This window comes from Mastigoproctus giganteus, chromosome 11 (genome assembly GCF_048544385.1).
Source record: "Mastigoproctus giganteus isolate SK-2022 chromosome 11, ASM4854438v1, whole genome shotgun sequence".
In the NCBI taxonomy this organism is placed as follows: domain Eukaryota; kingdom Metazoa; phylum Arthropoda; class Arachnida; order Uropygi; family Thelyphonidae; genus Mastigoproctus; species Mastigoproctus giganteus.
Genome location: NC_143585.1, coordinates 47,256,013 through 47,268,083, shown reverse-complemented (window position 1 = coordinate 47,268,083; position 12,071 = coordinate 47,256,013). Strand labels below are relative to the sequence as shown.

Below are 12,071 nucleotides of genomic sequence, written 5' to 3'. Positions count from 1 at the left end.
CAGTATATTTTAATGTATATTTCATATATTTTAGTTGTAAAGTTAAATATAATTTATTGTAAATACAGGCAAATATAATTTATTATAAATATATAGTTATAAAGATTCCAGTTTTCGTTTTCGTTGTGTTTTATTTCTACATAAGGTTGGTGAAAAACATTTAAAACTACAATATTCCATCCCTTTTTGTGGAAGTTGATAGCCTAAATAAATTTAAGGCTCAGCTGGACAGGTATTTCGAACGAATGGAGGGGTGAAGTGGAAGGCGTATTTTTTTTTTTTTTTTTTTTTTTGGCTGATGCTGCATAAGCTTGCTTTCTTGCATCATATGCCTCTACTAATGCTGATGCTAATGCTAATATCTAGTTGAGTGCTCATGGTAGTTAGATTATATTTGGTTGTTCTCTGTTATTGAGAGATACAATCCAGCAGGATTCGCTGCTTTGTGGTGAATTGTTCAGGAATGAAAGGACCTCGTTGATGCGAATTTACTATCCTTTGAAAGTATAAAACTAGGTGCAGTATAAGCAGTCGTTTCCGTGGTCCCCGCAGGATTTTGCTCAAGGAGAACTTTCAGTAGTCGTTGTTTATGCCCCAAAGGAAATTCCAATGGTTGGTGGTTCTGTGCTTGGTTCTGTAGCAGCAGCAGTAGTTGCAGCCGTTGGTGGTTCCGTGCTTGGTTCTGTAGCAGCACCAGCAGTAGTTGCAGAGGTTGGTGGTTCCGTACTTGGTTCTGTAGCAGCAGCAGTAGTTGCAGATGTTGGTGGTTCTGTGCTTGGTTCTGTAGCAGCAGCAGTAGTTGCAGAGGTTGGTGGTTCCGTGCTTGGTCCTGCAGTAATTTCAATAGTTGTTCCAACAGAGGTAGTTTCAGATGTAGTAAATATGGTATTGGTAGTGCTCTGGGTTGTGCTCAATGATCCAGTCGTTGTACTCTACAAAAAAAAAAGAAATTCGCTTGCTTTAGTTGACAGTTTGTGTAAAGGATGGAGAAAATAGTCAGGGAAACTTAATTTTTGCTGTTTAGTAATTATTTAACACATAATAGCAACAAACTAACTGATTATCTTACCTGAAGTGTGAAAATCAACATGACATCTTCAAAGAAAATTTTTCCCACCATCTTTGCTAATATTATTTAGTTTTTCCCAGATGTTCACTCAAATACACCCTTATATGCGCTAAATTCATCCTTATAAGCAGCATATTCGGATATGCTGCTTGCAGAAAATTATGAACTACAGGGATCATAATAAAATTCACTAAGATACCCTTCCTAATAACTGCGAAGGTAAGGTGTGTGTCAAGCGATAAACAAACAAATAAGGGTACGAGGAATCATTAAATTGTGACTGCAAGTACAATTATTCTATGTTCAGTTTGCTGTGTTTCGGTAAGAAACCTGGTCGCTGTTTTTTGATCTAAATGCGAGTTTCTGTGAGGAAAATTCAATGCATGTCTCGCTGTTATTTTTTTTTTAATTTTTTATTTTTTAGATTTATGGAAATCAGAGACTTAGACCGTATTGCGTCCCAAGCAATCACTTGCGATAATAACAAACGGATTTAATAACAATAATAATTATTATTATTATTGTTTATAAAAAAAATGCTACACTCAAATGAATCAGACAAACTTAGTTACGTCTTTAACGAAGCACATAAAAAGTCCTCAGATACGAGGAGTTATCCAAGACTTCGTACTCATCTAGAAATAATAGTACTGGAAAGGTGAAACTTCACTGGAACTTTAATCCAATTATATGTACTCTCCATGTATAGTAACACGTTTCTCCCATTTATGAACCAGTTGTTTAATGCCTTGATTAGAGAAGTCCGCACGTTTTGCCTAAAACAGAGATTCCACTTCATTGATGACTACCCGAGACGAATGATGCGGCGTCCTCGCAATCGTTCCTTCATTTCTCGAAACAAGAAATCCGACAGTGCTAGGTCAGGTGAATAGGGCGGGATCACCCTAAAAAGTTCTGAACATCCGCATTACACAAATCCAATAGTTGGCGGGAACGTTGCACTCGATATTGCTTCTGCAAAGGCAGCAGCAATCTTGGAACTCATCGTGCAGAGACCTTAGTGCAGATGGTCTGGTAACATTGGTCTGCACGTGTAGCACAGTGGTGGCGTTATCGTCCTCCCCACACCGGGTGGAAGAGGCCCGGGTTCGAATCCCGTCGCTGGCGCGAGGAACTTTAATGGGCTTTTTTCACTGCGTGACTGAGCTATTGGTCTCAGGGGTAGTAGACAATAAAGTTCTGAACCCCTGCAACTCGGATTTTTCGTCCAGCAAAACAGGAAAATCAACCACAGACCACAGGCAATTTGTGGACATAATACACAATGCAGGGTAGATGAATTGAATTATTCGGTTGGCCTAAAAATAACAGTTTGGTTTGATTTTGGTCATGTAGATTGCTGTGGGCAGACCAATAACTATTTCCCACTGCATTCACGATGAATGAATTGTCCCACGTCTGTCACTCAGCACCAGCTGCTCAACCTTTGCAACATTCTCACTGGCTGTGTATGTTGATGGAGTTCCTTTTCTTTGCAGTGTCATAGGTGGGAAAATTTTGCCCATACACCGCTTTCTTTTCTTCGTCAATTTCCTGGGCTTTCTTGCCCTGCAAAAATGCAAGAACTTGATCACTGCTCGATACTCCACTTTGTCCACCCCAGTGTCGTTCCTCAGATTGCGGGCTCCACCTCTCGGGTACGATCACCCAAGGGAATAAAATTTCACATGTTAGTTACTGAATACGTAGACAACGTATATTAAAAACAGCATCTTTCTGCAAATGATGCAATACCCCTAGGTCAGAGTACGAAATTTTTGATACCCCTTCGTATTTGATGGGGTAAGAAATCCGATCTTTTTCATTCCGCTGGAACATTCATTGATTGGTAATATAGTTTTAATGGCAAGAGGACCTTCGGCGCATTCGATTGAGGCGAATTTCGGGTTACAGACTGTTAATTACCTCCCAAGGACAAAGTTTGCATACTTCATACTATGCAAGATACCTTGAGGAATATTTCTTCACGCAATCTGACATAGTGAGTAATTCTGCCACTTGGACTTAGGCTGTAATACCTCGTGATTGTCCTGGAATCTCAGAACTTAGCTATTTTTGTTTCGTCTTATTCGGATGTTCCTGAATAGAATATTATTATTTTAAAAGCAGGAGAAAACTTCAATCTACTTTCCTGCCAAGAAGACAATTGGCTGGAAAGACAATATACTTTCCAGCCGATTATCAGCATGAGTACCGTATTTGTAGCTACTAATCTAAGCTTGGCCATGAGATTACCAAATATTCACGTAAATCTGAAATTCTTCTTTTTTCACAAACTATAAACTTAGGCAACAGGAGTCCAGAGATGGCTTATGATTCGCACTGCTCAGAAATCATAATAGGTAAAGAACTGACACGGTTAAGAATCAACTATGACAAGAAGAACAGGAATACCTTATTTAAAAGGTACTTACCTCAAAAGCGCCTACGTTTGTCTAGAATAAAATTAAAATTAACATGGATGAAATTGAGAGTGTTAAAAACAATTAAGATTCTTAGCAAAGCTTAAAGAGTGTTATAAACTTATTAATTTTTTTTTAAAAACTAGATCCATAGAGAAAAGGAAACTTCTATTACTGTTCGTCATAAAGATTTACTCTGCTAATTATCTGCCAATAGTATCATGAATGAACTGTGCTCTTTGTCATCGGTGCAACCTTAAGTTTCCCAGCCTCCGACTATTAAACATTCTGATCGCTCTATGCCTAACGCACATAAAGTTTGCAGGTAGTTCCAGACCATAAAATAAAATTTCAGATATGTCTTTCGCCTACGTAATAAAATAGTCAAACATGCTTGTGTTCTATTCTGTCTGTCGCATCAGTAATAGTGTACACTATACATCTTGTCTTTAGTGTACTCCAATGCTTTTTCGAGCTCTATTTACGGCGTTGTCGACTGGTTTTTGGTATATAATGGTAATTATACTTTGCAATCCAGGAAAAGCTCTTTTCATTCAAGGTTATATATTCTTAGTAAGCCCTCAATTTTAAAGAGAAAATACAATTAGGTTAATTAGTTTGTTTTCTTTGGTAAGTGTAATGATGAAAATTAGCACAAATTCTCGATATTTGCAGCCATAATTTCGTTTTATTAGCATTACCATTAGTTGAGGCATATGATGCAAGAAAGCAAGCTTATATAGTATCAGCCAAAAAAAAAAAAAAAAATACCGCCATTTCATCCATCCATTTACTCCAAATGTTTGTCTACTTCGACTACAATAGATGGATGTTTGTTCCAACCATCGCTGGCTAAAGGCGAATTTCCGCACATCTATTCTACATTATTACACGAATTTCATCAACTTCCGTCTGTATGTGTTTTCTCATGGCAATCAACCATCTCTGTTGGATTTCATGAAAAAGTTAAACTTTCTGCAAGATTTTGGTCATGAAACCTTTGTCAGAAGACAACTTATCCCTACTTTACTTCCTGCATCTACTTCTGGCTCCATCTGTATTTTAGGCCATCATCGCCATCGTCAATGCCATTATCTTCAGTTAATATAACAGTCGTCATCACCACTTTTGACTCAATTCTTAATCAAACCGTCACAAAAAGCTGAACGTCTTCTGTGTTTCGACTATCTAGATTTTAGCTACAGCACCGTCACGTTTTGCAAGAGTCTTATTTGTAGCCTCTACTCGAAGAATTGCCATGTGATTAGCAAATACTCATGAAAATCTGGAAACCTCCAGTCTGCACAAATTATACATTCAGGAAGAACGATTCCAGACATTGGTTATGACTCACATTGCCCAAAAGTTTTAAGAGCTGGAGAATTGATACATTTATGAACCAAATATGAGGAATAGAATTGGAATACCTTATATTACCGAACTTAATTACTAACTGCTTACGTTTAGTTAGAATGAAATTGAGATGAACAAAATTGTGAACATTAAAAAACTTATTAATACTTAACGAAATATAGTCCCGTTCAACACAGAAGAGTCCTTTTCTGCAGTGTTGATCACAAAAATTCAATGGTTGTAATTGTGAAAAGGAAGGAGGACTATTATAAATATATGAATCTGAATCCGAGTCTGAATTCGGACATACAAGTTGGAAATTTTATATTTTCAAATTACATATTAGTGAAAAGGTTTTAGGTAGTTCTGCATTGATTGAAAGCTATGTATTGTGTTTTAACCATTCTTTTGTTACAGCTTCATAAGCTGTAACAAACAGTTCATAATTTATAACTAGAAGGTAATTTGATTAATGTTATAGAGAAATCAATCTGAGGTTGGTGGGATGATGATTGGGTCATTTGGTTAAGTTCATTTCTATTGTATTGTGTAGGTTAACTGGTTTGGTGGTACTGTTCAATATGATAGCGGTGCCATGTTTAACTGTGATGCTGCCTACATAATATCAATTACATTCTTGTTGGCAAGTTATTCTCAATACGCTGAATATTGTATTTGAAGCTTAATTTATATATTTTTAAATTATGTACATTTTTTATGGAATTTTAAGTTTACTATGACAGAAGACGTACGCAGCTCTTTGGGCAGTGCGTCAGGAGCTCGTTGGTGTGCATCAGCCAGCGTTCGTTGTTCAGTACATCATAAAATGTATTACCCCTATTCCTCTTTATGAGTGTGAAATTTCGTCATCTGCATCGGTCTCATACTTAAACAAGTACCTCATTTTGGAATACTGGTTTCTGAGATGGATGAGATTATCTTTTCCAGATCTATCCTACAAGCCAATCTGGGCACCACTTCCTGAGGACATCTCATCACGAAAAGAAATGCCCTTACGCTTGCACAACTTGTAACGGGCGAATTGAAGCTCCATCGGTATCCACAATAATCGTGGGCCCAAAGGAGGCAAAAGTAGGAGGCCAACAGCGACTCCGGTCTTCCTCTGAGGCGTGGGCTGACAAATATTGATTGCCTGAGTAACATGTTTCGCGCCAATTACCTTCGGATCTTTAATAAATTTAGCATCCACCCTAAAAGTTTGCAAAGACAAGCTCTACAGGAACGAAACTCCTACCTTAAGAACTCTTACCAGATAATGAAACTATAATGTTCACTTGCTCCTGGACATGACTGACTGCTGCCTTTTTTCCTTTACTTTAAGCATATCTAACCTGTCACTTGTTACTACCGCTAATTTTGCATTTCAGAGAATTAATCTACTAATTTTACTTTTCAGAGAATGCCCTTTCGCAAACGACTACACCCACCAGAAATACCCCTTACAGGCCTGTAAACCTGACAATTTCGTAGTTCAATATCATCTTTTTTTTTTGGATAGTCCCAAACTTGGTTCTGTTCCGTATGTGGCACTTGAGCTTAGCCTTGGTTCGCTCGTGGTTGTGGCTCTCCTCCTCGTGATACTGATGAGTATCAGGACGAACGCTCCTGGTGCCTGTTATTTGGTTTTTAGGAGCATTAGCAACTAAGGCCATATTGCTCCAGGAATATGCGGTGGTCATTCCCTTGACTTTTCCGCATCCTCCGTATTTGGTGGTGACGGGCTCGAACCCCGGTCTAATCAAGAAGCGTGTGCTACGCACTGCTGCTCCTTCCCACCTGGCTACGGAGGCGCCTGGTCCCTGTTGCTTACTAGTAGCTCAGTGGTCAGAAACAAATACAAATCAGACTTTAAGGCTGCACCAACATAACAATTACATACACTAAAGACTTCTCTTCAGAGGTCGGTATCAATTTGGCCAAGTTTAACTAGCGTTTAGGACCCTCTCGACATTATACAACACATCTAGATTTCTACATTTTGTTCATCCAGACGGAATATCCCGTGACTTTTTCTAAGACAGTGTATTTTTCTATATTTCCAAAGTTGTTGTTTATTTTATGTTCGATAAAAAACACAACTTGCTGTTTTTACCTTTTACATCTGTAAGTTAAAATCAATAATTATCTTAGTGTTGCAAACATCTATTAATCTAAATTTACGACTCTCGATTGCACAGTGACCTGTAAATAGATTTTTCGCACCAAGTGATATTTTTCTTGATTAAATACACACAGCAGTTAAAAGAAAATCGCATACAGAATCTTATAAACAATAAAAATAATGAACCATTAAATAAAAATATAATTTGAAGACGAAATGCACAAGGCATAATCCTTATGGGTTTTGGTAATTAACTATATAATATCGGTGTAGATACACCATAGTTAACCCATAAATTTGAACTACATAAGTAGCACAGAAGGCATCGTTTTAATTGTATCTCATATTGTGGTCACCTTCACAACGAGATAGCGGTATTGCACTACTTCAAATAAATAACGCTTCTCTAGTAGAGAAGACTACTGTTATTTATTTTCAGATTACATTTTTACCAACACCCTTTGGCATCTCTCATATTGTGGAAATAACTTCGCAACTGTGATGGCATGTTGAATTACCAGGGTACCTGCCCGCCCACTGATGATGAAGCCCAAAAGCGTCACTAGGGTACCTACCCACCCACCGAAGAAGGGCCAAATAGCACTGAAACGGCACCAGGGGGAGCTTGATGATGTCCGGAGTTTCCGAGAATAGGTAACAACAGCCTTCTCCACTGGGGAAGTGTTGTCTATCCGAGGAGATTTTGAGTAGTGTGAGTTAAAAGAATTACTGTCCCTCCCTTTCATTCTTCTACACCGTTTCTTTTCCTCTTGTACTCCTACTATTACTTTCCATCTACATTTTTTCTTTTCTAAGCCTAATAGGGACAAGTGGATAGTCCAGTTATTATCCGACACATATACAAAATAGCCCTGAAACGGTGCCGTCTGGGTGGTGGTACCTGTCTGAGAATAAGTAACATTAGTCTTGTCTAATAGAGAAGCGTTATTTATGTGAAGTAGTGCAATACCGCTATCTCGTTGTGAAGGTGACCACAATATGAGATACAATTAAAACGATGCCTTCTACGCTACTTATGTAGTTCAAATTTATGGGTTATCTATAGGCCTGTTTAATCATATAGATAAAAATATAATCAATTTTTATTGACTCATACAAAGCGACTCAGTTTTAAAAATATTCTACTCACCGATGCACAGTTCACATAATACGTCCATGAAAGTAACGGTATCGCCAAGAATCTTAATATTATTTTTAATTCCTGCCTTCCCTGTAAAAAGAAAAAAAGTTAGGGTAACTGTAAGAAGTCGTGAAAGGAGCACATTTTTTTTTTACTGTAAGAGTATGTTGCTTATAACTATTATTACATATTGAAGAAATTTCACAGAAATACTTACAGAACATGAGAGAGGAATTGTAACGTCCGCATAAATATTACATTTGCATGATACGAATAACAAAGGGATGCATGTCCGTAGTGGGTAGCTGTTCGAGCCTATGTACAGCGTTGAGCTTAGAATAGGTGGAAGCAAATTAATCTGAACTAATGCATAAAAAGAGAATAAAATTTAATATTTCACGATACGTTAAAGCATATATATATATATTAGATTACAGTTATCTAATACATTATAAAGAATAATAAAAAAAGAAGCAAAAGAAAATTAGAAAACATATAGCGGTCCAAACGTTAATGGTTGCCTAGAATAACCAACAACGTGTTGCATGAAATACAACGTAAATTGAACCATAGATGTAAATTAAAATAAGGTATTCATGACATAACTCCAAAGCTAGAACGGAGTGGCAGTAGAACGATTTAGCATAAACTATACTCGTTCTTGTTGTTGCTTCATTCATTTTGATTTTCTCATCAATATTGTCTTTCTCTTCACATCTTTATTGGAATTTCCGAACCATATTACATTAGACTTCTGGTTGGCTGAAACTGACTGGAATTTTTGGAAGAAACATTCGGTCACAAATCTCAAGCGTTTTTACACTAGGTAAAGATTACCCGCAGGTTTCCACCAGACCTCAATGACTCCACAGTGGTGGTTCTTGCCATACGTCAATCGTTTGCAGTTTTTTTTTTTTTTTTTTTTTTGGTCGTTGTTGGCGCATCGGCTTCTGTGGCCATAATGCACCTCCCAAGTTTTTTTTTGCAGTACTTTGATCCAAGCCCGAGGCGAGATTCGAACTTCCGACCTTTGGGTTGCCAGGCAGGCACTTTATCAACCAGGCTAGCCCGGTCGGCTCGTTTGGAGTGCAGAGACTGGATTCGATGACTGTTGGAATTTTTATACTAATGTTCCGTCGAGGCTGTAGTTGGTCGATCTTAATCGCAGGGCGTGGTGTTACCCCATGACTTATTCCGCGATTTTCACCTGTACAACATGGAAACTGGCCATCGAATACTTCTAGCAACATAATATAGAATATCATTATTATAGAAAAACGTTTTCACTTTTTCATGGAATTTTTTTTTGCCCTGTGACGGGTACAGATACCAAGTGCATTGGGTGGTTGGATGTGTATCCGTTTACTATTATTACTGTTTGTCGAAAACTCTCTTATTGTAGGTTTCCGACAGATCTTCAAGACTGCGGCTTTCTGCAGTTCCATGCAAGTGCTACAAGTTTTGCTATTTTGCAGAGGGAACAAATAATGACCGTCCCTCTCATCGTGTTAACCACCGGCATGGTTCCAAAGAGCCTCCACTAAAAACCTAGCAGCAATAGGCCTCCCAGAGAACACTTGCATCGAATTGCAGAAAGCCGCAGTCTTGAAGATCTGTCGAAAACTCTCTTATTGTCCTACAATATATAGTCACATACTGAAGAATAATATTCCAGTTTGTCTGACACGTAAAATAATGAACCAATGTATACTCCCCACCATGACTTATGGAAGTGAAACTTGGGCACTCACCAAAAGAATGGAAGAGAAGCTGAGAACTACACAGCGAAGAATGGAAGAGAAGCTGAGAACTACACAGCGAAGAATGGAACGAATTATATTGGGAATCAGACTGTTAGATAAGAAGAGAAACACATGGATTAGGCAGCAAACGCAAGTAAAGGACATTCTTATCCAAACTAAAGAACTAAAATGGTCTTGGGCAGGACACATAGCTCGAAGGCATGATGACAGATGGACTAAGAAAATAACAGAATGGTACCCAAGAGGAGCTAGAAGAAAACCTGGAAGACAATGGCAGAGATGGATAGATGAAATTCATGAGTTTGTGGGTAGTAAATGGATGGCCATTGCACAAAGTAGAAGAAACTGGAAAGTTGCTGGAGAGGCCTTCATCCTTCAGTGGATTGAAAATGGCTGATAATGATGATGATGATTTGCTCAATTTATTCTGTTTATTCACCTCTGAGAAGAATTTGTTCTTCAGTGACGCGCCTGCAATTCTTACGTATTACTGAATGGTGTTGCTAAAAGTCTCTTGCATTTGTAGAAAGGAATTTCTTGCAGTCTGACCTTCGAAGATAAACACTCATTCATTTTGGAAAGAACCCACATTAGGCGGCTTAATAATTAATGCCGCACTGCTCTGTAATTCCGCTGCTATCGAAGTGAAACTTCCTTATGCCAAATGTGTAAACATAGCTCACTCCATATCTTCCGTTAACAAAGTTATCTCGTTATATACGATTGGTCCAGTTCGACAAATGGATAACGCCACATACTATACTTTTCTTGCATAATTAAAAAGACATCAGCAATGGTGTAGTTTTTCTTTTACTTAGCTGTTAATTTCTGTGTAGTGCAAAGTGCTTTCTCTTAAAAATTTGACTAGAAGTATTAAAAAATAATCATTTGCTACTTACGTATATTTGCACAGAAAGTGACTGTGCTTCCTGGCTGAACTGTACAGCTATTGGAGGTTAATTGGCAAGTACCAATAGAAGCATCAGAAATACCTGCAACACGAAATTCAAATATAAAATAAACCCGACATAACATACAAATTTAGAAAGTAAGATCGCTAAAAGATGTAATCACACATTTCCCAAATGAAAAGCGAAGTTTAAAGGAGTCATATTTATTCACAGAAAACTAATATGTGATCAACATGACGTACAGTATTAAAAATGTTGCCTAATTGAAAGTTGCAGAAGTCTCTTAGGGGTTATCCAAGCTAGTTTAGTAAACTCTCCCGTTAATATCTAAAACTGAACTAACTGAAATTCTCTACTTACTCTGTGATGTACATTCCTTAACAAGGAATAGCGTCAGGAGAGTGGAAATCAAAACAAACTTCATATCTGATGTTGCAGGTGGAGAATTCGATGATGTGAACACCGAGGTCTTGAGTATCCAGATATGCCCATTTTTATGGCAAATCTAGCGGTACAGTCAACCAATAAAATTATCTATAATTTCAGAAAAAATCCTCCCACTTACATCATTTTACACGTCAAGCCAACATGAAATTAGCATAACAATGAGGTATTGTGATGTGTCACATTTGGACGTGAAAGGGTTGATGTGGAAACGGGTTAAATTTCTCAATCAGCTACATTGCTGTGACTGTTAATCATTAAAGAGTCTCATTTAGACCATTTACTTCGTCTCCCACAATTCTTTATTAGATTTAATAACTTTCATATCATGTCTTCTTTTTGTCTCCTTCTGCATCTGTCTTGTTTGGTGTTCTGAAACAAAAGAATGTTAAAGCATATTCATTATATTTCTTTAATAATTACATTTTCCCTTTCTTGTATTATAAAGTGACATTGGTGTCTACTCTTCAGAGAAAGGCAAATAACAAATGATCACCAGAACCTAATTTTTTTTTTGTAAATACCAGTAAACTAAGCTTTGCTTTCAACGAGGAAAAATCTTGTTCAATTTATTAATGAATATAGGATAGAATAATATGTTTTAAATATAGAGTCCGTTAGTAACAGAAGTGTCACTGCTGCGTTGTATGTCAATACGAATTCATTGTCATATTTTAAATTTCACAAGGCGTCTGTGATCTGTCGCGTGTGAATTGAAGAACAAAAGATAATACACAGGACTGGCAGCATCCGCTATGGAGAAATTCTAGTATCTTTTGAAAGAATCTCTTCCATTTCATGTATATTCTAGCGTGTTGGAACAACATCATTCGTGATTATACTGC

The 12,071-nt window shown here is 37.5% G+C and overlaps 1 protein-coding gene across 1 annotated transcript; it reads right to left on the bottom strand.

Annotated features, from left to right (window-relative positions):
• Positions 1-307: 307 nt before the first annotated feature.
• On the bottom strand, positions 308-11,235 carry LOC150077973 (uncharacterized). The gene is made up of 5 exons (XM_090385013.1): positions 11,143-11,235; positions 10,771-10,863; positions 8,326-8,471; positions 8,118-8,198; positions 308-932 (listed from the first exon to the last, which is right to left on the bottom strand). Exons 1-5 carry the CDS (start codon positions 11,204-11,206, stop codon positions 588-590), a joined length of 729 nt encoding a protein of 242 aa, XP_090241139.1. The 5' UTR covers positions 11,207-11,235; the 3' UTR covers positions 308-587.
• Positions 11,236-12,071: the final 836 nt, after the last annotated feature.